Source organism: Podarcis pityusensis (assembly GCF_964106645.2).
Source record: "Podarcis pityusensis genome assembly, chromosome: 17".
NCBI classification, from domain to species: Eukaryota; Metazoa; Chordata; class Lepidosauria; order Squamata; family Lacertidae; genus Podarcis; species Podarcis pityusensis.
In genome coordinates this window covers 41,639,978-41,665,645 of record NC_138042.1, presented here as the reverse complement: position 1 = coordinate 41,665,645, position 25,668 = coordinate 41,639,978, and the positions used below count along the sequence as shown (strand labels likewise).

At 42.6% G+C, this 25,668-nt stretch overlaps 1 protein-coding gene across 4 annotated transcripts in view; it reads left to right on the top strand.

Annotated features, from left to right (window-relative positions):
- STXBP5L (syntaxin binding protein 5L) overlaps positions 1 to 25,668 on the top strand; it is an 82,053-nt gene that overhangs the window by 8,078 nt on the left and 48,307 nt on the right. For 3 of the 4 annotated variants that reach the window (XR_013980819.1, XM_080987097.1, XM_080987098.1), the window contains exons 2-11: positions 3,672 to 3,769; positions 6,370 to 6,451; positions 9,004 to 9,104; positions 12,783 to 12,917; positions 13,549 to 13,612; positions 18,592 to 18,675; positions 20,986 to 21,109; positions 22,698 to 22,776; positions 23,381 to 23,535; positions 25,248 to 25,320. Coding sequence is in view for 3 of the 4 variants with exons in the window: in XM_080987097.1 (XP_080843223.1) it covers positions 3,672 to 3,769; positions 6,370 to 6,451; positions 9,004 to 9,104; positions 12,783 to 12,917; positions 13,549 to 13,612; positions 18,592 to 18,675; positions 20,986 to 21,109; positions 22,698 to 22,776; positions 23,381 to 23,535; positions 25,248 to 25,320 (995 nt within the window). In the remaining variant the exon portion in view is untranslated. Of the gene's footprint in view, positions 1 to 3,671; positions 3,770 to 6,369; positions 6,452 to 9,003; positions 9,105 to 10,189; positions 10,291 to 12,782; positions 12,918 to 13,548; positions 13,613 to 18,591; positions 18,676 to 20,985; positions 21,110 to 22,697; positions 22,777 to 23,380; positions 23,536 to 25,247; positions 25,321 to 25,668 lie in introns of those variants that run through there. The other variant, XM_080987099.1, reaches the window with a different exon arrangement.

The following is a 25,668-nucleotide window of genomic DNA, read 5'->3' as shown; positions in this document are numbered from 1 at the left end:
ACCTTGGCCAGTCTTGGGGTTCAGACATGATGTTTCTTTGCTTTAGTGCCCATATCTGACTCAATGAGTGGGTGATGACAGAAGGGGTGCCTCATTAGCCCCATCTGTTAGCCCCAGCAGTGCCTCTTCCTGAGCAAGTTTCCAGTGTTCCACTTCCACTGGGATGTCCCCTCTCTTTGTGGCATCTGACATCATTGGCTTGAAGGGCTGGTTCTCCCCGACCAATCTGCCCTGCAATTATTTGATACTTTGCCATTCAATTTCTTCTGTAGAGGTTTGCTGTGTGTATTTGCATACTGTGGGTGGAGGCAGCAGATGGGCAAGTTTTCCATCCCAGCCACCAACAGAGCTTCTTCCCTTCTATGACAATCTATCTCAGTCAAAGAATAGTGTTTGAAATATAAATGGTCTGTGAAATATACTGACTTGCTGTTGTTGACATCTGTCTGACTTACAAGAAAATGAAGTGCACCTCTGGGAGTGATACTAAAATTGCCCCATGTTGTAGATTAGTTTTAGGCTTTGCTTTGTGCCCCTCCTATACCTTCACTGTCCAGCTATTTTAGGCCTTTTCTGCAACGTGTTTCTCCCTCATCTTTGTTTACCTTTTAACTTGGCCTGCCTGCAGCTTTCCCTACTGAATTAGGACTCCCTTTGTGACTGCAACTCTCCGTAATTTAAGAGTTTAATCATGTAAACAACTCTGCAGCAAATGTAGAAGCGCAAGCGCAGGAATCAATGCACTACCTTCTTTGTTCTAATTTTGGTGGGGAAATATTATTGCATTGTACAACTATACCATATCACTCATGTAACATTGCTTATTTGGAAGGAAAAATACAGCTGAACTGGGTGAAGGGGGGAGATGTGGTTTTCTGTCTTTGACTGAGAAGTAGACTGTGCATCCATTTATCTAAAGCGAGGTGCCTTTTCAAACCTGTTTACTCAGCCATGAAGGAAATGCATACAGAGTGGCAAAGGGAGGCCAGGAAATGGGGATTTAGGTTCTAGCTGTGTTCGCTGCATGAGAGAGAGGCTGACAGAGAAGCAGTGCTCTTGCTGCATATATGAAGGTCTGTCTTGCTCATGCGTTTGGATGAGCATTTCCTGCACTACCTAATACGTTCTTTTAATCCATTTTTAGTCTGATGTTATAAAGAAAAGGTATCTGGTTATTTTATTATGAGCATGTGGTACATGTCCTTCCTTCTCCAGAAGAGGCTGGCTTAAAAAATGAAAGAAAGAAAGAAAGAAAGAAAGGCAGACATACTCAACTGCTGATATGACTCTTTAAAGGCTAACAGATTGATAGAGCTATCTAACCCTCCTGGGCAGAGGGGTGAGGTTGGATTAGGTGCCCAGCTGTCCTGGCTAAATTGGTCCCCTAGTGGAGGGACACAAGCATCATTCTGTTGATGTGGCACTCCTCCTTTCACCTGCCAAAAGTGTGGGTGGGCATGACAGCGATGCTTCTGGAAGGCACCAAGGTGGAGAATGTCATGGCTGCTTCTGAACTCTCTGCTTCAGATCAGGAGTGAGAGGAGAAAGGATGAGACTATGTCAACTTTGACATGATGATGAAGCCCCTCCTCTGCTTCCAGACATGCCTGGACCTGAAAAGATGGGAGACTCAGGGGCTGTGGAGGATGATGGGGGCTCAGGGTACAGTCTGTTGTTATAGAGCAAGAAAGTTTAGACAAGGAGGTGGGCCTGGCTGCCTCCCAGGGAGAGGTGTCAAGAAAAGGGAGGAGACCCATCTCCTTCCCCCCCCCCAAAGGAGCGCCCATCTTCAGGCTGGGAATGCCCACATGGAGAGGGATTCTTGTGAGTGTACTTTTTCCTTCTCTGCTTAAAAGCTTGGTGGGTAGGCAGGGTAACTTGCTGGAACAACATTACAGCTCCCATATAGCCTTGGAATTCTTGTTGCTGATCTTGGGACTTGTAAACCCTGACCTTGTGCCTGTACTGGACACATTACTGCTAACCCTTCACCTTGTAAGAGCTGCTGGACTGTATTTGGTATTTCCATGCCTCTGAGTCCATGCCATTAATCTGCTTTAATAAAATACCACCTTCTTACTTATAAGTGCACCCGTTGTTGTTTTTAGCAGAAACCAGGACAAGGAGGGCCTGGCCTGGCCCGGGAACCATTGGATCCCAATCTCCTGTATTCTCACTGGCATCATGAGATTGCATTGGGACCAATCCTGCAACTCACCTTTTGCTGCAGCTGCCATGAGCAGTAGGGCTGCAAATGCAGCAGTGCCTCCAATCTGCTCCACAAAACCCCACCTACATGGAGGTGAAGTTAGGCTTGCGCCCGTAGTCTACTTCATCGGATGTGTGAAGTGTAACCCTGAATTTGCAAGCATATACCCACTGGGGGTGGGAGATGTAGAGCAGGCTTCCTCAAACTCGGCCCACCAGATGTTTTGAGACTGCAATTCCCATCATCCCTGACCACTAGTCCTGCTAGCTAGGGATCACAGGAGTTGTAGGCCAAAAACATCTGGAGGGCCAAGTTTGAGGAAGCTTGATGTAGAGCAACTTCAAAAGAACAGGCAGTGACAATTGCCTGAAAGCAAAATAGTTACAGAGAGCAGTTAACAAGGATGTACAGTGACCAAGTTAAAATGGAATGTTACTTGATGTTAAGACACATGTCCTGGCTCTGATAAGCCAATTTAACATATGCTGCGGTAAGAACCAACAAAACTGCAATCTCAATTCAAGTCATGGTTGACAAAACTGAACAGTCTGATAAATTGCAATAATTCAGCAGTTTCCTTTGAATCTCTATGTTCCAGTGTTCTCATTTTACAGTGTAGTTACAGTGTACCCTGTTCTAATTGGCTGAAATTTCCCCCTGAACCTGTGGCACAACTGCATTAGCTACTGAATAGTTTTCCGGTCCAGATCAAAGTGTGGTTTTGATTTATAAAGCCTTATGCAGCTTAGCACTGCACTGGCTCAAGGACCACCTCTCCCCACATGAACCAGCATGGACCCTGCATTTGTCATCTGAGGCTCTTCCTCGTGTTCCCTCTCTGAGTGGGGTGCAGAGAGTCACAACATGAGAACAGCCTTCTCAGTGGTGGCTCCCAATTTATGGAGACTCCCCAGGGATGCACCACTACTGTGTATTGTTAGGTGCTGGGCAAATGCATTCTTGTTCCCCCAGGGTTTTGGAACTTATTTTTTGTTTATCTTCTGGAGTTGAGTCGATTCTGTTCTTTTCTATATGCTACTGATGTATTCTGGGTTGTATTATTATTGTTTTTCCACTTTTAAAATGTTACTTGTAAGTTGCTTTGAGTTCTCTTTTCTGAAAATAACGATAATAGCAATAATAATTTCTTCAGACTCCGCTGCCACAGGTTGTACTTTACCTTAATTTATCTGTATTTCCTTTTGAACTGAGATACAAAAGGAGCTTCTATATTAGGGTATGATAATATTTATGTAGATGTGTATATACATTATTATTAAATATTAGAATTTGCCTAGTTCATTTGTTAAAGAATATAATTAATTTGTTAAAAGATCTACACTCAGTTGACAACCTATTAATTAGTTTGGTTATCCAGAGCTTTGTTTGCTCCAGAAATAATACTTAATGATACTGTAAAGCAACTACTCTACATCAACCGAGTTTCTTTCTTCTTTTGCAGACAGTTCGCCATGGGTTTCCTTATCTTCCCACTGCCTTAGCTTTTGACCCAGTTCAGAAGATTCTGGCTATAGGGACAAGAACAGGTGCTATTCGAATGTATCCTTTGCTAGTATACCAAACAGTATGATTTGCAGCATAATGTACATTTTACAATCTGTGCTTTTAGCTTGTTTTCCTGCATTTGTACATTCCAATAGGGCAGGGGTCTGCAACCCGCGGCTCCGGAGCCGCATGTGGCTCTTTTACACCTTTGCCGCGGCTCCGGGGCGGATACTAGCGAGGGGAGGAGGCGCATTGTGCGCCCCGACACTCCCCACTGTGGCGGGCGCTGTACTGGCTGTGACGTCGCATGGGGGCGGTGCGTGCGTTAGTCACGCACCGTCCCGACGTCACCTTCCCGCCCGCTGTCAGATCGGAGGGCAGCGGCGCACATGCTTTAAATGTCGCAATGGTTTTGCGGCTCCCAGTGTTTTTTTCTTCGGAAACGGGTCCAAGTGGCTCTTTTTGTCTTAAAGGTTGCAGACCCCTGCACTAGGGGAACAGGAGGAGGATGACATAGGGAGAGGGCTGAGACAGGAGGGGAGGCAAGTGCTTCCATCTCCCAGTTGCTTTGGATGGTGAAGCATGTCTTCCCTCTCAGTTTGGGGAGCACAGCAAAGGAATCTAGGGAGGGAGGACATCTACACTGCCTCAATAAAGGTTGCTTGTTGCTCTTCTCTGAGGCTCTTTCCCCTACTTTTGCAAGCTCCAGATTAAAGCAGCATCAAACACAGTCTTTTTTCTTCTTTTCTACCAGTCTTTGAAATGAGCAATATATCCATGTCAGCTCATTGTTCAACCTCTGGGTTCATCTCTGATGGATTGATTGAGAGATATAAAAACTCTCATCTTTTTCTCTCTCTCTTTCTGTCTGTCTGTCTCTCACACAAATAAACACTTAGATTGATGGTAAACTACCCCAAAAGTATGTTTGGCGTGCATGCAGAGTGGTGATGGAATTTGGATTATTCATGAGCTGGACTGAACCCTTTTTATTGTCAATGGAGAAAGGAAGAGGAGGCGCAAACTCCTCCACTCCAAATGTTTGACTGGTATGAGAATGGTGGGAGAGATTTTTTTCATGGGTCATACTGGGCCTCTTTTTATTTTTTAATTTTTTAAAGTACAGCGGTACCTTGATTCCCAAACAGCTTAGTTGTCAAACAAATTGGCTCCTGAATGCCGAAAACCTGGAAGTAAATGTTCTGGTTTGCAAATGTTTTTCGGAAGCCAAACATCCGATGAGTCTTCCACAGCTTCTGCTTGAGTGCAGGAAGCTCCTGCAGCCATTCGGAAGCAGCGCTTTTGGTTTTCAAACGGTTTTGGGAGTCAAATGGACTCCCAGAACAGATTATGTTCAAGAACCAAGGCACCACTGTATCTGAAAATTTGATATGGGCTTATGTAAGATAATTAAACCCCGTTATGAAATCACCTTAGGCACCTATATTGTGTTATTCCACCAGCACCCCAACTGAGCTTCTGTTTTGCACAAAAGAATACTGTCTCAAGATGACTCTGATAAAGAGAAGCAGTAAATGCCACATACAGGGTGTTCTCCCTCTGCAGATAAGCAGGTTAGAACTGCTAGGTATCTTGAAAATTCAGGGTCTCATAGAGCAGTATTTCCCAACTTGGGTCTCCAGCTGGTTTTGGACTATAGTTCCCATCATCCATAGTTAGCAAGACCAGTGATCAGGGATGATGGGGAGTTGTAGTCCAAAAACAGCTGGAGACCAAAGGTAGGGAAACACTGTCCTAGAGTAAAGAAAAATGCAATTTCTCACTTTATTCCAAAGACAAATACTAGGCCAGCCTTGTCGTTAAAATATTCAATGTTATGATGCTATGCAATTACGTACCAACTCCACTATATATTTTATATTCTGTGTTTTGAATTAATTCCTAAATTAGTAAAGAAAATAACTTTTCACTAGTCTTGTTTTAGAATTTGTCTTTCTAAGTAATCTCTGTGTGCCTTATGCTCCAATAAGGAAACATTTGGAGGAGGCAGCTGCACTGGGAAACCAATCCATTTAAATACAACAAAGCCTGTGACTTCAAAGTATAGGAGTGTACATTAGGGAAATCTCACACGGGGCTTAATCTGCCCCAGGGAGACAGTGGAAGGAAAACTGTAAAATTAATGCTAATTAAACACACCTGGAAAAGGACAGAGCTTAAAAGTGTTTATTTTGTTTGTTTGTTTATTAAATTTCTACACTGCCCCTCATCCCAGGGCGGTATACAATATAAGAACAGAAGAATACATAACATAGTAACAAACGAAAACAATACTTCCCAGCTTAAAAGGCCATATTTTGTTTAATTAGCCAAAGACTAATTAAATATAGCAAGGACTGGTCTGTCTTCAGGCCACCGCACAAAATCAGCTTTTGTTGTCCTACCATTTGTCCCTGGACTATAAGAATATAACTAAATAAAGTGTATTAACTTCCACAAATATCAAGGGCTTCGCCAATGCAACATACTGTAGTACCAAACATGCCCACATCACATACTTCAGTCACACCTCCAGCACCTATCTGTATTAGACAGTGCCAGTTAAAAATGGTTAACTGTGTTTTATTTTGTTTTGCTTTTATTTCAGCTATCAAAAACTGGATTAACTGATCCTTAACTTTGACTCTAAACAGATTGGGCAGACCGGGTGTTGATTGTTATTGCCAACACGAAGGTGACGCTGCAGTTCTGCAGCTTCAGTTTTTGATCAATGAGGTAAGGTTATATTTACAAAAATGCAGATGTTTATTTAAACATGAGCAAAGTTATGTGTTCAAGTTTTTTTTTTCTTTTTAAGGGGGCATCTGTGGGTGGAATTCCCAGTTTGAAAAAGCAAGTTTCCAGCATTTGTAGAATCTGAGATAAAAGGCAATACATGCAAGCACGCCGCTTTTGTGTGTGAGAAACCAGCCCCAGCCTATTCTTACCTTTCAGTGCTTTTGACCAATGAGTGCAGCCATAGAAATGATTCACATTTAGGATGTGATTAGACCAAGAGAAAGTTAGAGTGAAACACTGATTGTTTAGACTAGTGGTTGCCTACCTTTTGGGGTCCAGGGCCACATTTGGAATTTTGAGAAGCTGCCGAAGGCACCAGAAAATGGCTGCCACCAGGGGTGGAACATAAGAAGCTGCCTATCTAAGTAAGTGGCAGTAAATCTTTGGGGCCTCAGGCAAAGGTTCTGCAAGCAACATTGACATTACTAGGTATGGAGCTGAAATTCAGAACCTCCAAGGCACCTTTTTCAGAAATGCTGTCACAAGAAACGGCTTATTGCTAAGTCAGACCATTGAGTCATCTAGGCCGCTATTGTCTACTGCAGCCTCTCTCAACCTTGGGTATCCAGATGTTGTTGGACCATAACTCCCATCATCCCTAGCTAGCAGGGATGATGGGAGTTGTGGTCCAACAACATCTGGATACCCAAGGTTGAGAGATGCTGGTCTACTAACTGGCAGCTTTCCAGGATTTCAGGCACGATACATTCCCAGCCTTACCTACATTGGTTCCCAGTATGTTTCCAAGCACAATTCAAAGTGTTGGTGCTGACCTTTAAAGCCCTAAATGGCCTTGGTCCAGTATACCTGAAGGAGCATCTCCACCCCCATCGTTCTTCCCGGACACTGAGGTCCAGCTCTGAGGGCTTTCTGGCGGTTCCCTCACTGCGAGAAGTGAGGTTACAGGGAACCAGGCAGAGGACCTTCTTGGTAGTGGCGCCCGTCCTGTGGAATGCCCTCCCATCAGATGTCAAAGAAATAAACAATTATCAGACTTTTAGAAGACATCTGAAGGCAGCCCTCTTTAGGGAAGCTTTTAATGTTTGATGTTTTATCGTGTTTTTAATGTTCTGTTGGGAGCCACTCAGAGTGGCTGGGGAAACCCAGCCAGATGGGCAGGGTAGTAATAATAATAATGATAATGATGATGATGATAATAATATTGATAATAATAATAATAATAATAATAATAATTGTACCACACCCATCTGGCTGGGTTTTCCCAGCCACTCTGGGTGGCTTCTAACAGAATTTTATTATTATTATTATTATTATTATTACCTGAAGATTGAACCTGTTGGACTAGATGACCCTCAGGATCCCTTCCAGTTCTACAATTTTATGATTCTGTGACATTTCACATGCAAACGTGCTGCCCCACTGCCCTTTCCACATACAGGGCTAGTTAGACTGGTGGAGCTGAGGCATCTGGATGCATAGATGAGATGGTGGAGTTCGAAGGAGGGTGTTTGGATTTGTTGGAAACTCTGGAGCATTTCGGGGCAGGCTGAACTGTGCAAAAGGAACAGATGACACTTGAACTGAAATGGAACCAGACTCTTGGTGCTTACATATAAAAAAAAATAAAAGCAACAGAGCAGCTTTTGAACTAACCCCTGAAGGAAAGCACACACAGGACCTGGAGATCATCCAAGATGAAGGTGAAAGTGTTCCAGATCTTCCAGATGGCAACGTGATAGAATACCAATGGGCTACTGTTGTCCCTGGATACAAGCTCTCTAGGAAGAACAAAGAGGGCTGCGTGATACAGATCTGCGCTGTGGCCACCTGCCACTTTGAGATTGCCCAGGATCTCTTATTCCCCATTCTGTCTTGGTGGAGAAGTCATAGCCCCCCCTCGAAAACACAAAGTGCAAAATAGGTTCAAAAGGGCAGGTAGATGCAGAGATCAGGTGGCAATTAATCCCAGAACAGCCCATCACCCAACTTCAGAAGGTATTGATCTGTTTCCCTGATGGATGTGAATGGCTAGACAGAGCAGCTTGCCAGTCAGGATCCACCTGAGCTCAAATCCTTTAAAGCTGGAATGTAGTTAACAGTCCTTTGTCACAGACTTTGGAGTTCCCTCCCCAGAGAAGCTAGACTGGCTTCCTCCTTATTGTACTTCCTCAGGCAGGTGAAGACGTTTCCGTGCGCTGCTCTGGTTCGCCAGAAGCGGCTTAGTCCTGCTGGCCACATGACCCGGAAGCTGTCTGCGGACAAACGCTGGCTCCCTTGGCCAACAGAGTGAGATGAGTGCTGCAACCCCAGAGTCATCTGCGACTGGACGGGTCAGGGGTACCTTTTCCTTTAAGCTGGCAAAAGGAGAAACTGAAGGTGTACTTTGGGCTGGCAGAAAAACTGTCACAAGCAATAGGATCTTGTTGTTCAAATGCAACTTCAAAAATTACTAGAACCCATCCACTTCTCCATAATGTCTGCAAGATTAAATCAACACTTGACACGCTTTTTTTCTGTTGTTATTATAGGGTGCTTTGGTCAGTGCAAGTTCAGATGACATGCTCCACTTGTGGAATCTAAGGCAGAAACGGCCAGCGATTCTTCATTCACTGAAATTTAACAGAGAAAGGTAAGGCATAACAAATTCTCACATTTAGTTCCACAGATTTTGCTGTTGTATATTCTCTTAGTAGCTGAAACCTACTTAAACTATGTTTATGCAGTTAATCTTACAGTAGTTCCTGTACAGAATTAAGACCAAGAGCAGCCACTGCTCCTTTTTGCTGACGCCATTTCTTTTTGTCATGTGGCAGGTTAGGCGGGGGAGGGTTAGCTTGCACTATAGTATTTGGGTTTTGAAGCAGTTGTAATTGCCAGGTTAAATTATACTTGTAGGATGTATGAACATTTTTTTCCTACTGAGAAATCAGCTGGCTGTGGCTTCCGGTTTCTAAAGAGAAGTGATAGGGAGGGGAGCCATGGGCGTAGCCAGGGGGGAGCAGGGAGGGGCAGCTGCCCCCCCATCAATAAAAATACATAGCAAACTGAGGTTCTACCCCCCCCCCAACAAAAGGCCTGCCCCCCTCACAAAAATCCTGGCCACACCAATGACTGGGAGCTGCATAATTCTTTATCCTGCCCCTGCTGTTTGTCCTCACAAAATCACCCCTACCCTGAATAGCTTTTATCTCCACAGGGGGAAAGATGTAGGGACTGGTAAAGCGAGGATTAAGCCCCCACACCTGCTCCTGCTGCTCTTCCACCTTCATTTGCTGCCTCTCATACTGCTTTGTAGTGTTGAAAAAAGCCAGCACATAAGTGACACATAAACAGTTTCTGTCACCCACGTATTGTCTAGTTGTTGCCCCGTGATTTGCACTGTGAGAGAAAGGAAAAGGCAGGTGGTTCTTTACAACTCACAGCTGCTAGAAAATAAAAAAATGGTGTATGGAATCCTGCTTCCTCTCCTTTTAGTAGTCAGAATCTGATTTAAAATGCCCTTTCATCAACAGCATTTTATTATTGCTTAAATTTCACCCGGGTATCCTTTGTAACAGACTTTAAAATGTATTCTTAATTTTGGTATCTCTGTCTGTTTCATGTACCTAAAATTACAATTAGGGCTCAATTCACACTTTCACTTGTCCCCTATTTTGATCGGATTGTACACCAATAAATTCCCTGGTTCAGAGAGCTTTTCTCATTATTCCACAGTGTACCTTGTGAAAATTCAATCTTACCTGCTGAATTGAAGCCTGATTAAGCAAATTCTCTCTTTGGATTTTCCATGCATCTGATAAGATCTGATTCAGCAGGTAAGATCCAATTTTCACAAGCCCCAGCTGCAAAATAGTGAGAAAAGCTTGATGCACAATACAGTAAAAAAGGAAGTCAAGCAAAAGTGTGGATGAGCCCTTAGTGTAATCCAGCATGGTTTCATTTCAGAAATCTCTTCTATTACCTTGCAGTAACAAGATTTAAGTCTTTCTGAAAGTAAAGCTCACATCTCTGGATAAAGGCACATGTGTATTTGCAAATTGAGGGCCATCAACCCAAATGACTTTATCATGAAATGAACTCAAAGCTCAGTGTTAAGCAAGGGGAGAAATTCTCCACGGATCAGTTCTGTTGGTGGCAAGGGAAAAAATGTAGGTATAAAAGGACAATTCACAGGATACCAAGATCCAAGTTTGGGGCAAATACTCTTTGGTGAGAGAACCCTAGCAGAGATTTAAAATCACAAAACATGCAGGAAAGTAAAGCATGGAAATATATGCTGTTAAAATTTTAAAATATGTGCCCTTGTGAGTTCCTTCCAAAATTTCCATTTTGCCTGAGCATAGAAAAAGACCACACCTTTGGTAAGTTAACAATATGCTTTACTGTACTTGCCAAAGATCTTTCCAACTTTCCAAAGATCAGATTCATGTGCTTCAGAATAGGTTGCAAAGACAGTAAAATTTAGCTGTTACAAAGTGGTGAAAGTTCTTAAAGTATGGATATAGGAACTCAAGACTGAGTGGCTTGTGAGAGCCATGCGGTCCGAGCTTGGAGCAACCAGCTCCACATCCTCACACACTAAGCTCCTCAGGTAGATTGGGGAAACAAAGACTTGCTTACCTAGTCCCTCTCCAGGTGAGCTAAGCCTTTCAGGACAACTTACTCTATGGTCTTAACTCCTTCATGCATTAATTAGAACTTAAACACGTTGGTTATACGAGGCTGGTTATCCCACAAGTTCAGTGAATGTGACTGAGAGGGAAGGTAGACATATTGATGGCAGCCTCATATGTATCTGCATTGGGTTGCTATCATGGTTGTCCTATAAAGCAGTGTTTGGGGTGATTAAATAATGAAAAATGGAGGATCAGTGTGCAGGGTCAAGATGCTGAACTAGCCCCCATCTGTGACTTTCATCACTGAATTGCTGGGGCTCATAGTCTGAAAAATAAACCGCACTGAGTGGGGGGGAGAACTGGTGGAGAGATGTTTTCAAACTAGGGGAATGGTTCCACCCTGCTCATTGCTGCTTGCTTTATTGGAAATTAGCACAATCCATTGTCATATCTATTTTGCCCCAAGTATTATGTGATGGGCACAAGGCAGCAATTGGATACTGGAGTCGTAGGCAAATTCACTTTGCAAAAATATGACCCAGGCCCAATTCTGCAGATTTAATTTTTTAAATTTTTCCCTCAGTGCTAAGCAGGAATTTGTCACATACGAAAGTACATAAGGGCATCCTACATTCCATGCTCATTTGTCCTTAATTGTTAAGCAGTTCGTGCCACACATTTTTTAAAATAATGTTTTCATTAATCTGGGCAAGTTCTTCTCTGAAGCTCAGTAATGATGATGAGCTTCTGTGCCTGTAGCAGGCTCCCTCCCACACAACCCATTTTCTGCTCATTCTGACTTGGGTTACCAAGGCAATGAATTATTACACATAAACAGAATCTCAAAGGAGGATAAAGTTTCTCGCCTGCAAGTTTCTCATGGTGCATGAAGCATTGTGCTGGCCAGCGCCTCTGATGCGCCAGTGACCCACCTTTAATTGCTAACCGCATGGTGAGAGTGGCAGTGATTGCTGCTCTTGGTATGCCAGCTTTGTGGTCGTGGGCCGATGAAGGACACAAAGCATCAAAGGGGAAGGCCAAGCCATCTCAGCCTGCCCCCTTGCTGTTCCCATTGGCTGTGGAACCCCAAACAGAGTGTCTGATTGAGAGAGCTCACTGCCATTCTCTCACGAGTTCAATTTTTAAATATATATAATTACAATTTAAATGGTGTACAGGTGGAGTGTTGGCTGCTAATGCAATGATCAGTACTTTCTGTTAGGTCGGCCATAAAGAAAGCTGTCCTCATTTAAATTCTCTTGGTCTATTTTGCAGGATTATTGTAAAGAATAAGATGTGGAAAAACCTGAGCTCCTTGGAGAATGGGTACAATTAAACAATGGCACAACTCTAACTACTCTTTAAGTTGCCCTTCCCCTTCTCTAGCTTGCCATTTTCCTCCTTTGAAGTCTCCTCTTCCCAAAGGAGCTATTAAGTGCATACTATTAAACACATTAGTGTGTAATGTACAGTGAGCAGCCAAATGCAGATGTAGAACCTTCACCAAAATACTGAATAATTATTTACTCCTTATCAGGAGAGCTTGTCTAGAACGATAATCTCAATTTTTCCTATACATACTGGAAAAGCTCCAATTTAACTGCTACAACCTGGTATGATTTGTGCATGTGATAACAAACTGTTGTCACTGTATTTGTATCCATAACGTCATTGTATTTTTCCAAATACAGAATTACTTTCTGTCACTTACCATTCCAAAGCAAATGGCTCTATGTTGGAACAGAGAGAGGGAATACTCACATTGTGAACATTGAGTCGTTCATACTTTCTGGATACGTTATCATGTGGAACAAGGCCATAGAACTGTAAGTTTTTAGTTCACCAGTTTTCTATTTGTTGGTGTTTTTCTGTTTGTTTTTTTATGAATACCAGTCTCTGTCTATTATATGTGCTGCCTTGAGGTATATTTTTAATCTTCCTCACTCGCATCCATAAAAAGTATTTTCAACAAATGTATTTTCATGTGTCTATTTCCACCCCAAGAAAAATCTTCTGTTAATCTAGAATTAACAGAAATCAAGGACTTCCCAAAAAGATCTATGTTGACTTTGCACTGCATAATTATTGTTCGTATAAGAAACAAACATAGACTTAAAGGTAGGGAAATGCAGAACTTTGCTTTGCAGAAGCCAAGCTGATTCTTCCTTGACAAGGCTTATTCTTCTGTATGTTTAATAATTCTCTCTTTTAATAATGTTTTCCACCAATTTGCTCATGACAGCTCCCCACCCTCTTTTAATTCATTGCCTTCTGTCAAGGAGGCCGATTTTGAGTATAATCGCCACTTTCCACCCACAGTTAGGATTATACTCAGTTCAGTTATATCACAATATCCACAACATTTGGGGCGACTTCCTTTAATATTGCCCACTTGGCCTACAAGGTAAAAAAAATCCATTTTACTCAGTTTTTCATAGCGTTGGTTTTGATTTGCAGATCCACAAAGACTCATCCTGGCCCCGTGGTGCACCTAAGCGATAGCCCAAGAGATGAAGGGAAAGTGAGTAAGAGGAACTACAGTATTTTACTTTTGTCACTCCAACCCTTTTCCTCCAGGGAATAGCCTTACGTAAGAATTATTGAACTACTACCGCCTGGTTCACAAACTACAACATAGTGAGACTTCACAAGCGTGTGGAACTCCAGGAGAGCAGTTTGCAGCCGCTTTGCTTCTCCCTTCCCCCACTTTGCTTCCTTTTTGATACTACCCCAGACTGAACTAAGTCAGAGGGCTCGTCCCACTTTGCTGTCACATGCCTAGAAAACACAGCTCCATGCAGTTTTCAATTTGCCCTGCCACTTTCTCCAGGAAAAGCTACTCTTTACTGCTGAATCGGAGTAAACCTCACTGCTGAATCGGAGTAAACCTCAATCCATGGAAAACCCATTTGCTGTTTGTGCTGGTTCAGTGGTAAAGAGCGTTTTCCACCCCATGCAAAAACAGCAGAACAAGCAGAAGTGTGGTTGAGCCCAAAGTTTGACTAAGTGTTATGTCCTAACCTGGGCTTGTGCTTAAGCGCTCTCTCCTCACTAACTGTAAGCTGTAGCTAAGAACACTCAAAGTTTGGCTTAGCATGATGTGCGAACCAGGCTATATGTAGTATACTATTATATACTAAGCTATGTGCTTCAACTGTCTTCTGTGAGACAAAAACATAATTTTATTTAACTGGAAGCATTTACTTGTGGATTTTGTCTTGTGTATATTAGTGCTTGATAAAACTTGAGGGTTTTTTTTAAGTCAGTTAAATTTCTTGTGCTTATGAACTGACTGCTTAGTTAGCCAATATAATATTACAGCATGATACAGTACAAATATTGATTCTAAACTGCATATACAATTCGTAATAGAAATGTACCCTTATAATAATAATTTTCCTGGGCTTTTTTTTTAAGTCTCAATAGTTCTTATGACCACTACTTTGCTGATACTGAAAAATGTTTTAGCTAGCTACCATCTGTTTCAGAATGGCATGTAACCCTGTCAAAGAAAGAGAAAACCATGTGATGGGTAGAAATTGTATAATTAGACATTTTTTGAATTAGTAATGCCCTTTTAAGTGGTTTGGACAATTTCTGTAAAACAATGTTGGGGGATCTGCATGGCTTTTCTAATTTATGACTTTCGAAGTACAATTTTAAAAATTATATTAAGTCGCTAGAGGTAATATTTTATGGATATGTAACAACTTTTTTAGGCTAGATAACCAACAAGTCCCCCACCCTCACAGAGCTGCTATTTTTAAGAAACTGCATTCCCAGGGTTCTTGGGAAGTCATGTGAACTGGATGTGCTTTAAATGTATGGGGTGCATCTGCCTGAAGATGCACTGGAAAGTGTTGGATAACGTTTGTTTGCTGCACTATCATTTGATTTCCCGCAAGCATATCGGGATGATTCCTCCTGAATGCAGGTCTTTTGGAAACGACCAAGGTCCCAGCACCACAGTCATAAACCTGTGAATAAATCACAGGCTTGCTGTTTCGCAGATTTATCTGAAGAGTGCTATCAGAAGATGTAAATGGCTTGTCCTAAAGACTGCGATATATATTTATGATAAATAATTATAAAATAAAAGACAAAAAGGCAAGAATCGAGAGCTGTCCCTCTTTGTATGAATAGGCTCAATGTTGAGTATCACATGTAGGCCATGGTATCTGAAGAAAAGACGATAAATCATTTTGCTCTGCAACTACTTTTTTCGCCTCTCTCCCTGATTGATCTAGTAACAACTTCAGCCCTATGGAATACACATCTGAAGATTTGAGAAAAAGATTGACAGTGCAGAAAAAAGCAGGGTTCATCACAGAGACACAGTTATGCTCTTAAACTGAGTCACCGGGAGATGACTCAGTAAACTGGAATGGGCAGCTGAAAATGTACCTTATTAACACAGTCATCTGCACTGTGATAAATTGACATGCAAAAGTTAACTGTTCTGGATTGGCAAACTTTGGGTTCCATTGAGTTCCCCTGACAAAGCGGTGAAGGCTAAGAGACTAAACCACAACTGGGGAAATAAGAACAGACCTTTGTTAGTCTGAGGAGCTTCCCTTCAGGCAACACGATAAGTCAAAAATGGGTAGCTTAGTGCGACGCAGCAGCAAATTGAACAGGGAGGAATGAAGTGACCCTTTGTGCAGGGTTCCCTGCTGGGAACTGGCTTGTTTGTTTGCACCAAGCAAGATTGAATTCCCTGTGATGCCCAGGAGTTCAGTCCTCCTTTCTGCAGCCACATGCGATATCAGGTGAAGGACAGGTGATGCTATTTCATGGACCAAATGGAGAGGCTTGGTTTAGCTTTATGTGTGAATTTATCCACTGTGTGCCAATCGAGTATGTCTGGCTTTGAGGTCTTAGGCTGGAGACAGGCAAGACTTTAAGAGAGTCGGAAGTGGTATGATAGAAGCATTGCTTCCCCTGGTGGGCCATGCTAGCTGGGGGAGTGTCAGAGTCCAGCAATATTTGAAGGGCACCACATTGGCTACCCCTGGTGTACATAGCATTTTCTTGTGTCCCATTTTTGCCTCATGTTAAAGGTTACGCAAATTTACAAACTTCTTAAAAAAAAAAACCTACAAAATGTGCAAACGAGAAGCCAAACTTGATGTGATGTTAAATACGTTCTTGAATGTAATAAAGAATTTAAAAATAGTCCAGTAGCACCGTCTCTAAAGTGCTCCTGGACTATTTTTTAATTTTTTATTTCAACTGCGTCAGACCAAAATGGCTACCTACCTGAATTTTGAATGTAATGTTCATGTTTTTAAAATGCAGATAGCATCAGAATGGGGTGGGGAGTTTCCTTCCCATGTAAATTGCAGTTTCTGGGGAGAACTTTCTTCAGGAATGAAGCAGGGGAGGAAAAGTTTAGATTCCCACCTACACACCTGCAATGGTCCTGATAAAACATCACATCTAGTTTGGCCCAGAGACGAAAGTGGGACAGGAGAAAGAGTGTACTTATCGGGAGCTGCAACAACTCCGACATACCATCTTCCTCTCGCTGAAAAAACAAAAACCTATTGTCTGTCTCCAGCCTTCATTGTGACACCTTCCAGAGACACAACAGATAATGAATATTATGCAGCAAGTTCCATTCAGGTCTCACAGAGCATTTGGAAAGCAGAGTAACAGGTAAGGCAGAACCCAAGCAAATTATATTAGCATAGGACGCAGTGCTGTTTCCACTGAAGTCAAAACAAAACCTGTTGATTCCACTTGACCTGTACCTAGAAAGCTTAGGTCCAAGTGGTTTTCTGTCTGAGCGGTCTTGCCTTTGCTCCACTGCTTTCCCCTAGAAAACCCGCTGTTTAGGAGTAAGAACAAACGTCAATCCGTAGAAAACCAGATGGCCATTTGTTCCAATTCAGTGCTAAAGTTTGGGTTTCCCCAGGGGGAAGGACTGGGGCAAACACTGGTTGGATAAGCCCCGAGTAAAATTGCAGCTTGAGTCATTATTCCTACTTAGTGTCTTCCATTAATTAAGTTGAACTGTTGCCTGTAATTAAGAAAATAATTCTTCGCAGTGGAATAAAAGCAGATTTTCTGATTGAGGTACACATCTTTCTATGCGTACCTCGACTTAAAACACCCGTTTTCTTTTCTGTTTTATGCATGAAAAGATGCTAAGGATATATAATTTAAATAAATAGTTAAACAAAAACAGCTAAAGAAGCATTCAAAATAAATGTTTCCTATATTGCCTGTGCTCTGGCGACCTCTCAGTTAGTTTCCTGCAATGTGTTATACCCAGCGCAGCATTTGAAAAGGGTCTGGAAACTGCAGCTGATGCAGGATTCAGTGGCCCGATTGCTGACTGGAGCAAGATAATAATAATAATAATAATAATAATAATAATAATAATAAATTTTATTTATATCCCGCCCTGCCCAGCCAAAGCCAGGCTCAGGGCGGCTAACAACAAACAAATAATCAAACAATCAAATAATCCAACATTCTAAAACATTTCATTATAAAAATTAATTAAAATCAAATTAATGGCAACCGTTAAGCAAAATTCTGTGCAGGTTGCCAGAGGAGGGAGTCAGGCTGGGCCCTGACCAAAGGCCTGGTGGAACAACTCTGTCTTGCAGGCCTTGCGGAAAGATGTCAGGTCCCGCAGGGCCCTAGTCTCTTGTGACAGAGAGTTCCACCAGATTGGAGCCGCAGCCGAGAAGGCCCTGGCTCTAGTTGAGGCCAGCCTAACCTCTCTGAGGCCTGGGACCTTCAGGATGTTTTTATTTGCAGACCGTAGGTTCCTCTGTGGGGCATACCAGGAGAGGCGGTCCTGTAGGTACGAGGGTCCTAGGCCGTATAGGGCTTTAAAGGTTAAAACCAGCACCTTAAACCTGATCCTGTACTCCACCGGGAGCCAGTGCAGCTGGTATAGTACCGGATGAATGTGAATTTGATCTTGATTTGATTTGAAGAAATCTACACCAAGCTTAGTGTGACTGCGCTGGCTACCAATTAGTTTCTGGTCTCAATTCAAAGTGCTGGCTTTGACCTATAAAGTCTTTTGCTGCTCAGTACCTTAAGGACCACCTCTTTGCACATGAACCAGTCTGGACTCTCCTCTGTGTGCCATTTCCATAGGAGCTGTGGAAGGTGGCAACATGAGAACGGGCCATCTCAGTGGTGGCTCTCCGCTTATTGAATGCTCTCCCTAGGGAGACATGCCTGCCACCATCACTGTCTGTTTTTAGGCGCCTGGCAAAAGCCTTTCTGTTTACCCAGGGTTTTAGCCCTTAATTTGGAGGGTTTGTGCTCATCTTTTTTGTGGGGTGAAGTGGAACTGCATTTTAGGTTCTTACTATATTCTTTTTTATACATGGATTTAATGTTGTTGTTTTTTACACTGTAAGTCACTTTGAGACCCTTTTTTTTTTTTGGAAAATGTGACAACAAAGTGTAGTAAATCATAAGATAATTATAATTTGAAAACATAATTGTTTTGTTTTCTCCCCCCCCCCTTAGCTGTTGATAGGCTATGAAAATGGGACTGTGGTATTCTGGGACTTGAGATCCAAAAGAGCAGATTTAAGACTATACTACGATGAGGTAAGCTATTTATATTTACTTTAAAAGCACAACCCAAATGTTTGGGTGCGTTGAAAAAAATGCTATTAGTTAAAAGGGGTCCATTTTCAAAAATGTGTACAGTTACTGTAGTTGTATCAAGGGGTCTAAGTAGACCATTGTAGGCAGGTCAAAACATTAGCAGGATTTTAATCACACTTGTAAAGTAACGGAAAGTATGGATAATTTAAAAGGATAAAAATTTGGATAAGTATTGATATGCAGTTGTAATTATTATCATTAGGACCCATGGGAGGGATGGGGGGAAGTCAGGAGATTCAATCTCAATATTTGGATTTGGAATTGATTTTTGTTATATGTTTATATTTTTAAAAAATCAATAAAAAATTATTTTTAAAAAATAAGTAGACTAGGTTAAGATTAGGTTGCTAATCTGACTATGTATGGCAGTTCTGTGTTGATTACTTCCTCTATGAATTACTGCTTGAATTGTTGTGAATTTATATATAAAAAAGCTTACCGTATTTTTCGTTCTATAGGACGCACATTTTCCCCCCCAAAAATTAAGGGGAAATGTGTGTGCGTCCTCTAGAGCGAATGCAGGCTGCGCCGCTAAGCCCAAAGCCAGAACAGGAAGACAGAGCACTGTGGAGCGCTCCGTCTCGCTGCTCTAGCTTGGGGACGGCTGCGCGCAAACCTCTGCAAGGCAGCGGGGTGCCTTCACCCCGCTGTCCTGCAGAAGCTAGCAAGGCTGCTCCCAAGCCAGAACAGCTTGTTCTAGCTTGGGGACGGCTGCGTGCAAACCTCTGCAGGGCAGCGGGGTGAAGGCAGTCGGCGGTTCGAATCCCCGCGACAGGGTGAGCTCCCTTTGCTCTGTCCCAGCTCTGTCCCAGCTCCTGCCAACCTAGCAGTTCAAAAGCACGCCTGTGAAAGTAAATAAATAGGTACTGCTGCAGCAGGAAGTTAAGCAGCGTTTCTGTGTGCTGCTCTGGTTTTGGTGTTCCATTGCGCCAGAAGCAGCTTAGTCATGCTGGCCCCATGACCCGGAAAAACTGTCGGCGGACAAACGCCAGCTCCCTTGGTCTGTAAAGCGAGATGAGCACTGCAACCCCAGAGTCGTCTGCAACTAGGCTTAACTGCCAGGGGTCCTTTACCTTTACTACCTGCTCATGTATGGTCAGAATTAAAACTTTGGTAAGAACTTTCCCATCCTTAAGCAGTCTGGAGTCTTAAGGAGCACTTTTGCCTGTGTGACCCTGCCTGGACTTTCAAGATCAGTGGTGAAGGCCATACCATTTGCCCTTCATTAGCAAAGGTTTGATGGGTGGGTACCAGGAGCAAGACCATGCTGAATTTCCTACCCAAGAGGTAAAGCAGGCTCCCTCCTCCCTGTTTTTAGTTGAGTGTGTCTTCCCCTTGTGCATTGTTCCGCTCTCTGGACACCACCACCCTGAGCTAATTTTGGGGGGGGGGGAGAGGGGGAAATCCCATTGCACAAGCCAGGTTCCTTTCATAGGGCTTCAACTGATGAAATTCAGTGCATTGGGCTTCCACTGATAAGAGTTTCTGACTAAGCTTGAGGAAATGCTTTTTGACAGTAAGAGCTATTAGACTGTGGACACTCCTCCTTGGAGGCTTTTAAACAGAGGTTGGATGGCCATCTCTCATGGATGCCTTGGCTGAGATTCCTACATTGCAGAGGGTTGGACTAGATGACTCTCAGGGTCCCTTCCAACTCTACAATTCTATGATTCTATGGGGTGCTTTAGGTGAATCCTGCCTACTATGTTTATTTTCATGTAGGACACTTTAGACAATTAGCTTGAAAAGTGGACTACAGTCGTACCTTGGAAGTCGAACAGAATCTGTTCCGGAAGTCCGTTCGACTTCCAAAACATTTGGAAACCAAAGCACGGCTTCTGAGTGGCTGCAGGAGCATCCTGCAGCCAATCGGAAGCTGCAGAAGTGCCGGATGTTCAGCTTCCGAAAATCATTCAAAAATCGGAACACTCACTTTCAGGTTTCGATCATTCGGGAGCCGATTTGTTCAGGAGCCAAGGTGTTTGAGATCCAAGGTACAACTGTATAAATAAAATAGTAATATGAGCTGATCTATATTAGCAGAATACTTGTGAAAAATGTTTCTTATAAGTAGCTTATTTTGTATCGTTTTGGTTTTATGTGTACATGTTCCCTAGAGCTAAATTATGGCATTTGGATGGTAAAATAGAGAGGATATTTTAAGCTTCTGTAATTCTAAGGTATAATGGTTTTATTGTCAGATATAGACTATTTTGCCTGTCATTGCTAATATTTTTTATTGTTTTTTAGGCTATTCATTCTATTGGATGGCATAATGAAGGGAAGCAGTTTATGTGTAGTCATTCTGATGGCAGCTTGACTTTGTGGAATCTAAAAAGCCAAAGCAGACCTTTCCAGATAATTGTTCCACACGGTAAGTTATGGGGGGCAGACACTAAACCCTATTTGGTCACACAGAACTGTGACCATAATCTCGAACTTCTAGAAAGTAGGTAAATAGTGTGCAGATTGTTTTTTTGGGGAAAGAAGCAATTTGCTGCTGTACAGAATTGATTACCCTGATAACTCAATGAAATGCAATGGAAGGATTTCTACATTTGAGGTGGGATTTTCGTTGCACCATTTACCTGATTTTATGTTGTAGCTGCTTCACCTAATCTCGATTGCCATTGTAAAGAATATGTCAGGGGAATGAATACCCCCACCATCTCTGAAAAGAGAGAAAATCTCCAGAGATGGGTCCCGTATGAGGTGCAGACTGCACCAGCTGTTCTTGGGATATATCCCAGCAGAGAACCATGCACCCTTCTATTAGTCTAAATATTTGGGATAAATAGGTCATGCTTTGCCTTCAAGTAGGGAGAATTGCAGCAGTTTCTGAGTTCAGGCCACAGAAATTGGTTTATCAGCACCTATCTGTTCTTCTTAGCTCAGGACACCCCATCCATCTCTGGATGAACTACCTGGCCTGGTTTCCTTTTGACCAGGTGTGGGGAACCTTTGGCCCTCCAGATGTTGTTGAACTACAACTCCTATCAGCCCAGCAAGCATGGCGATTGGCTAGGGATGAGAGTTGTAGTTCAGCAGCATATGGAGGGCCTAAGATTCCCCATATCTACAAGGTGTGACCGGAAAGTTCGGTGAATGGTCACAGAAATCGGACAGCGAGAAATATTCGAACATACAACCAGCATTGGAAACCCACAAAATGCTCACAATTGTGTACAGAGATGAAGCTGTAACTCGAAAGACAGTGTATGAGTGGTTTAAGTGTTTCCATGAAGGGAGGCAAACCATCGAAGATGACCCTCAGTCTGGCAGACCATTGACGAGCAGAACGGCAGCAAACTCATGAACAGAAATGAGTTCATGAGTTATTGATGTGGGATCAGCGTTTGTCCATCCGAATGATGGCGGAAGAATTGCATATTCTGTGTGAAATCGTTACTGAGTTGTCCCACCCTCCATATTCTCCCGATCTGGCCCCACTGGATTTCTTTCTTTTTCCAAAACTGAAATCGGTACTGAAAGGGCACAGATTTTCCAACATTTCACACGTCCAAGCTGCTGTGACAAGGGAACAATGCAGTATAGAAAGAGGACTTCTCCAGAAGTTTCCAACAGTTCTATGAACTTTGTCAACGATGCACTGTATCAGAGGGGACCTACTTTGAAGGTCTGTAAGGCATGTATGTTCAAATATTTCTTGCTTTCCGATTTCTGTGACTGTTCACTGAACTTTCCGGTCACACCTTGTATTTTAGACTGTAAATGTTGCCTCCCACCTGACACCCATTCCAGGCAAAATCTGGCTCATTGAATGGTTGGAATCTACAGATAATCACTACGTGGAATGTTTTTTTTAATCCACAGTAGGTTATTGTTTCCACCCTGGTTCTTAAAGAATAACCCTGAATTTAATAGCCAGTACAAGCAGTTGTGATTTTTGCAAACGCCTTAAGGTAAAATAAATTTGCTATTTCTGTGTGAACTTTTAACAGGTAAGATTCAACGAGATGGGAAAAAAGTTGAATCTTGTAAACCAATTCTTAAAGTAGAATACAAGACGTGTAAAAATAGGTAAGTAGGGTTTTCCCCCCACATTGCCCTTTACTGTGCTGGAAGCTTGATCGCATTAGTAGCTGTTCTGAACCCCACATACATGCTGTTTCTGAAACACAGAGACTGGCAGAATGCTGTAGGTTCCACGTCCACTCTCAGAAAAACAACAATACACAGTCCCAGCTAGACTCTGCCCCATTTTAAAACATAGGTCTAGGGAACCTCTTTAAAGCCTATGAATATGCTGTGGACATCTCCTTCGTACCTTCTGGAATAGTTGTCCTAAAAGTTGCAGGCCTTAAGGGGAGGGCCCCTGGCCTCACTTCCCAGCATATTTCCACATGAAAGTGCTAGAAAATTGCTTGAAGCAGAGCTGCTAAAAACAGCAGGCAGTCCTGGGATAAATGGACCGGCAGCCTGACTTGTATCAGGCAGCTTCATAATTAAATCTTTTCGCTACTCAGTTCCAGAACCCTATAAAGATCAGTGTGAGCCCTTAGAATTTAATCACAATTTACATACAGACAGCATTCCTTTTTTGCAACTTGCAAAAATATTTGGGCTGAAAGTTAGTGCAAAAATCTGAAACAATAATTTTTTTTTTCATTTCTTCCCAATATAGTGAGCCTTTTATCATTTTTTCTGGTGGACTTTCTTATGACAAACCTTGGAGAAGACCTAGTCTGACAATCATGCATGGAAAAGCAATTACAGTACTTGAAATGGATCATCCCATTGTCGACTTTTTAACACTTTGTGAAACTCCGTACCCAAATGGTGAGCGTGTTTGTGTTACAATCTTAGCCGGAGGTCTGAAAGCAAGTAGGGACCTTGTACTCACAGTAAAGCTGAGAGACCAAAGATAGCTGGGGTGCAGTTGGTTGAAAAAAAATCCTCCAATAATTCCAGTCTCAAAGGTTCTGCCACCCACAGTTGGTCTAGGATTTTGCTGAGCCGCCTCATTGTAGGCAGAATTTTGTGCCTTGTCTATGGGAATGTGTGGAGCAGAGAGTTTGTTCATACTAATATTGTCCAAAGTTACTGAAGTGCCCCTCAATTTAAGTGTGTGTATCAGATCTGATCTGTATGTGCCATAACAGCAGAGTTACCAGAAAAAGTACTTCTGTGTAGTTTGGGCCACATGTGGCAGCGGGAACAATGTAATATGCTTCCAATGTGGATTTTCTGGATTGCATGGTGAGTACCTAGGCGCCACCACAGTTCTTCAATGGCCCACATGAATAAAAGGTGCTCCAATGAAAACTGGTTGGTTGGCATCTGTCTGTCTCAGGAGACAATGGAAGAGTGGACCTTTGGGGATGAAGTTGGAGAGACATGATTTGTTGCAGCTGGGGCAGATAAAGCCATCCAATTGTGCCGATTCATAGGTGTACCATGGTGTTTCTTCTTTCTGTACAGTCGTACCTTGGTGAACAGCTTAGTTCCCAAACGCCGCAAACCCAGAAGTGCGTGTTACGGTTTGCAAACTATTTTTGGAAGCCGAACATCCGACTGGGCTTCCACAGTTTCCAATTGGCTGCAGGAACTTCCTGCAGCCAATCAGAAGCCGCACTTTGGTTTTTAAACATTTTGGAAGTCGAACGGGCTTCCAAGGTACGACTGTACTTCTTTCTGTACTCCTCCCAATGGTCATTCCTCCTCTGGTCACTGCGGCAGATACACAACTTGACTGTCTCCAAGCGCTGCAGTCGTCTGCAAGGGATTCCTGCACTGCAGGGTTAATGTTGCCAGTCTTCGCATCATGTTTGCAGACATCTTTGAAATGCAGAGTTGGTCTGCCAATGGGCCTGGTGCCTGAAGCCAGCTCCCTGTAGAACATGTCTTTGGGGGCCCTGACATCTTCCATTTTGTGGACATGGCCAAGCCAACATAGATATTGCTGAGACAGGAGTATGAACATGCTGGGAATTTGGGCTTGGGAGAGCACATTGTTGTCTGAGACTCTGTCCTGCCATGTTATGCCCCAAATATTCCTGATACAGCACAAGTCAAAGGCATTGAGGCATCACTCCTTGTCTTTATACTAAAGACAAATTTATAAGTTCATAACAATCAAGTTTACGACCAAAATAACATCATCTCCCCATCAGTGTTCCAAACAGGCTTTTTCCTTTTTAAAAATCATTTTATTAATTTTTCCAAACCATAATTAACAACAGCATAAATTTCAACTCATGGTACAGCTCATAAGGCAGCTACATAACTTACAGTCCAGTAGTTCCGTTCCCGTTCCCCACATCCATACCCTTTCTCTCCCTTTTCCCATTATAAATCTTCCCCTTTCCTTCACAGGGAAGTCTTATCCACATTAGTAGGAATGTAGTTTAATAGCATTTGTTTCAGTTTGGAAAACCCTCTTCAGCTATTCAGAACCCTGCCTAAAATCCTTCATTTTGTGAATATATATGATCTGGTTATTATTTAATGTCCTAGTTCACTAATATATGTGCTTAATTCTTGATTCTTAGAAGTGCAAGAACCCTACGCTGTAGTTGTACTATTGGAAAAAGATCTCATTGTCGTCGATCTGACTCAAAGCAAGTAAGTATATGGTCTGCAGGATGCTACAACTCATTTGAATGAAGGTCAGCTTTATTTATTTATTTTATCCAAGCTTGGAAATACAGTGGTGCCTCGCAAGACGAAATTAATTCGTTCCGCGAGTTTTGTCGTCTTGCGATTTTTTCGTCTTGCGAAGCACAGTGTCGGGAAAGTTTTGGAAAAGCTTCAAAAATCACCAGTCTTTAAAAACCTCAAAAAAGGCTACCACACTGCGTTCTATGAGTTGCTCCTCGAAGTCAAGTCGCAACTGTATTAATGGTGTTAAGAAAAAGGAAACAAACTTGCAAGACGTTTCCGTCTTGCGAAGCAAGCCCATAGCGAAAATCG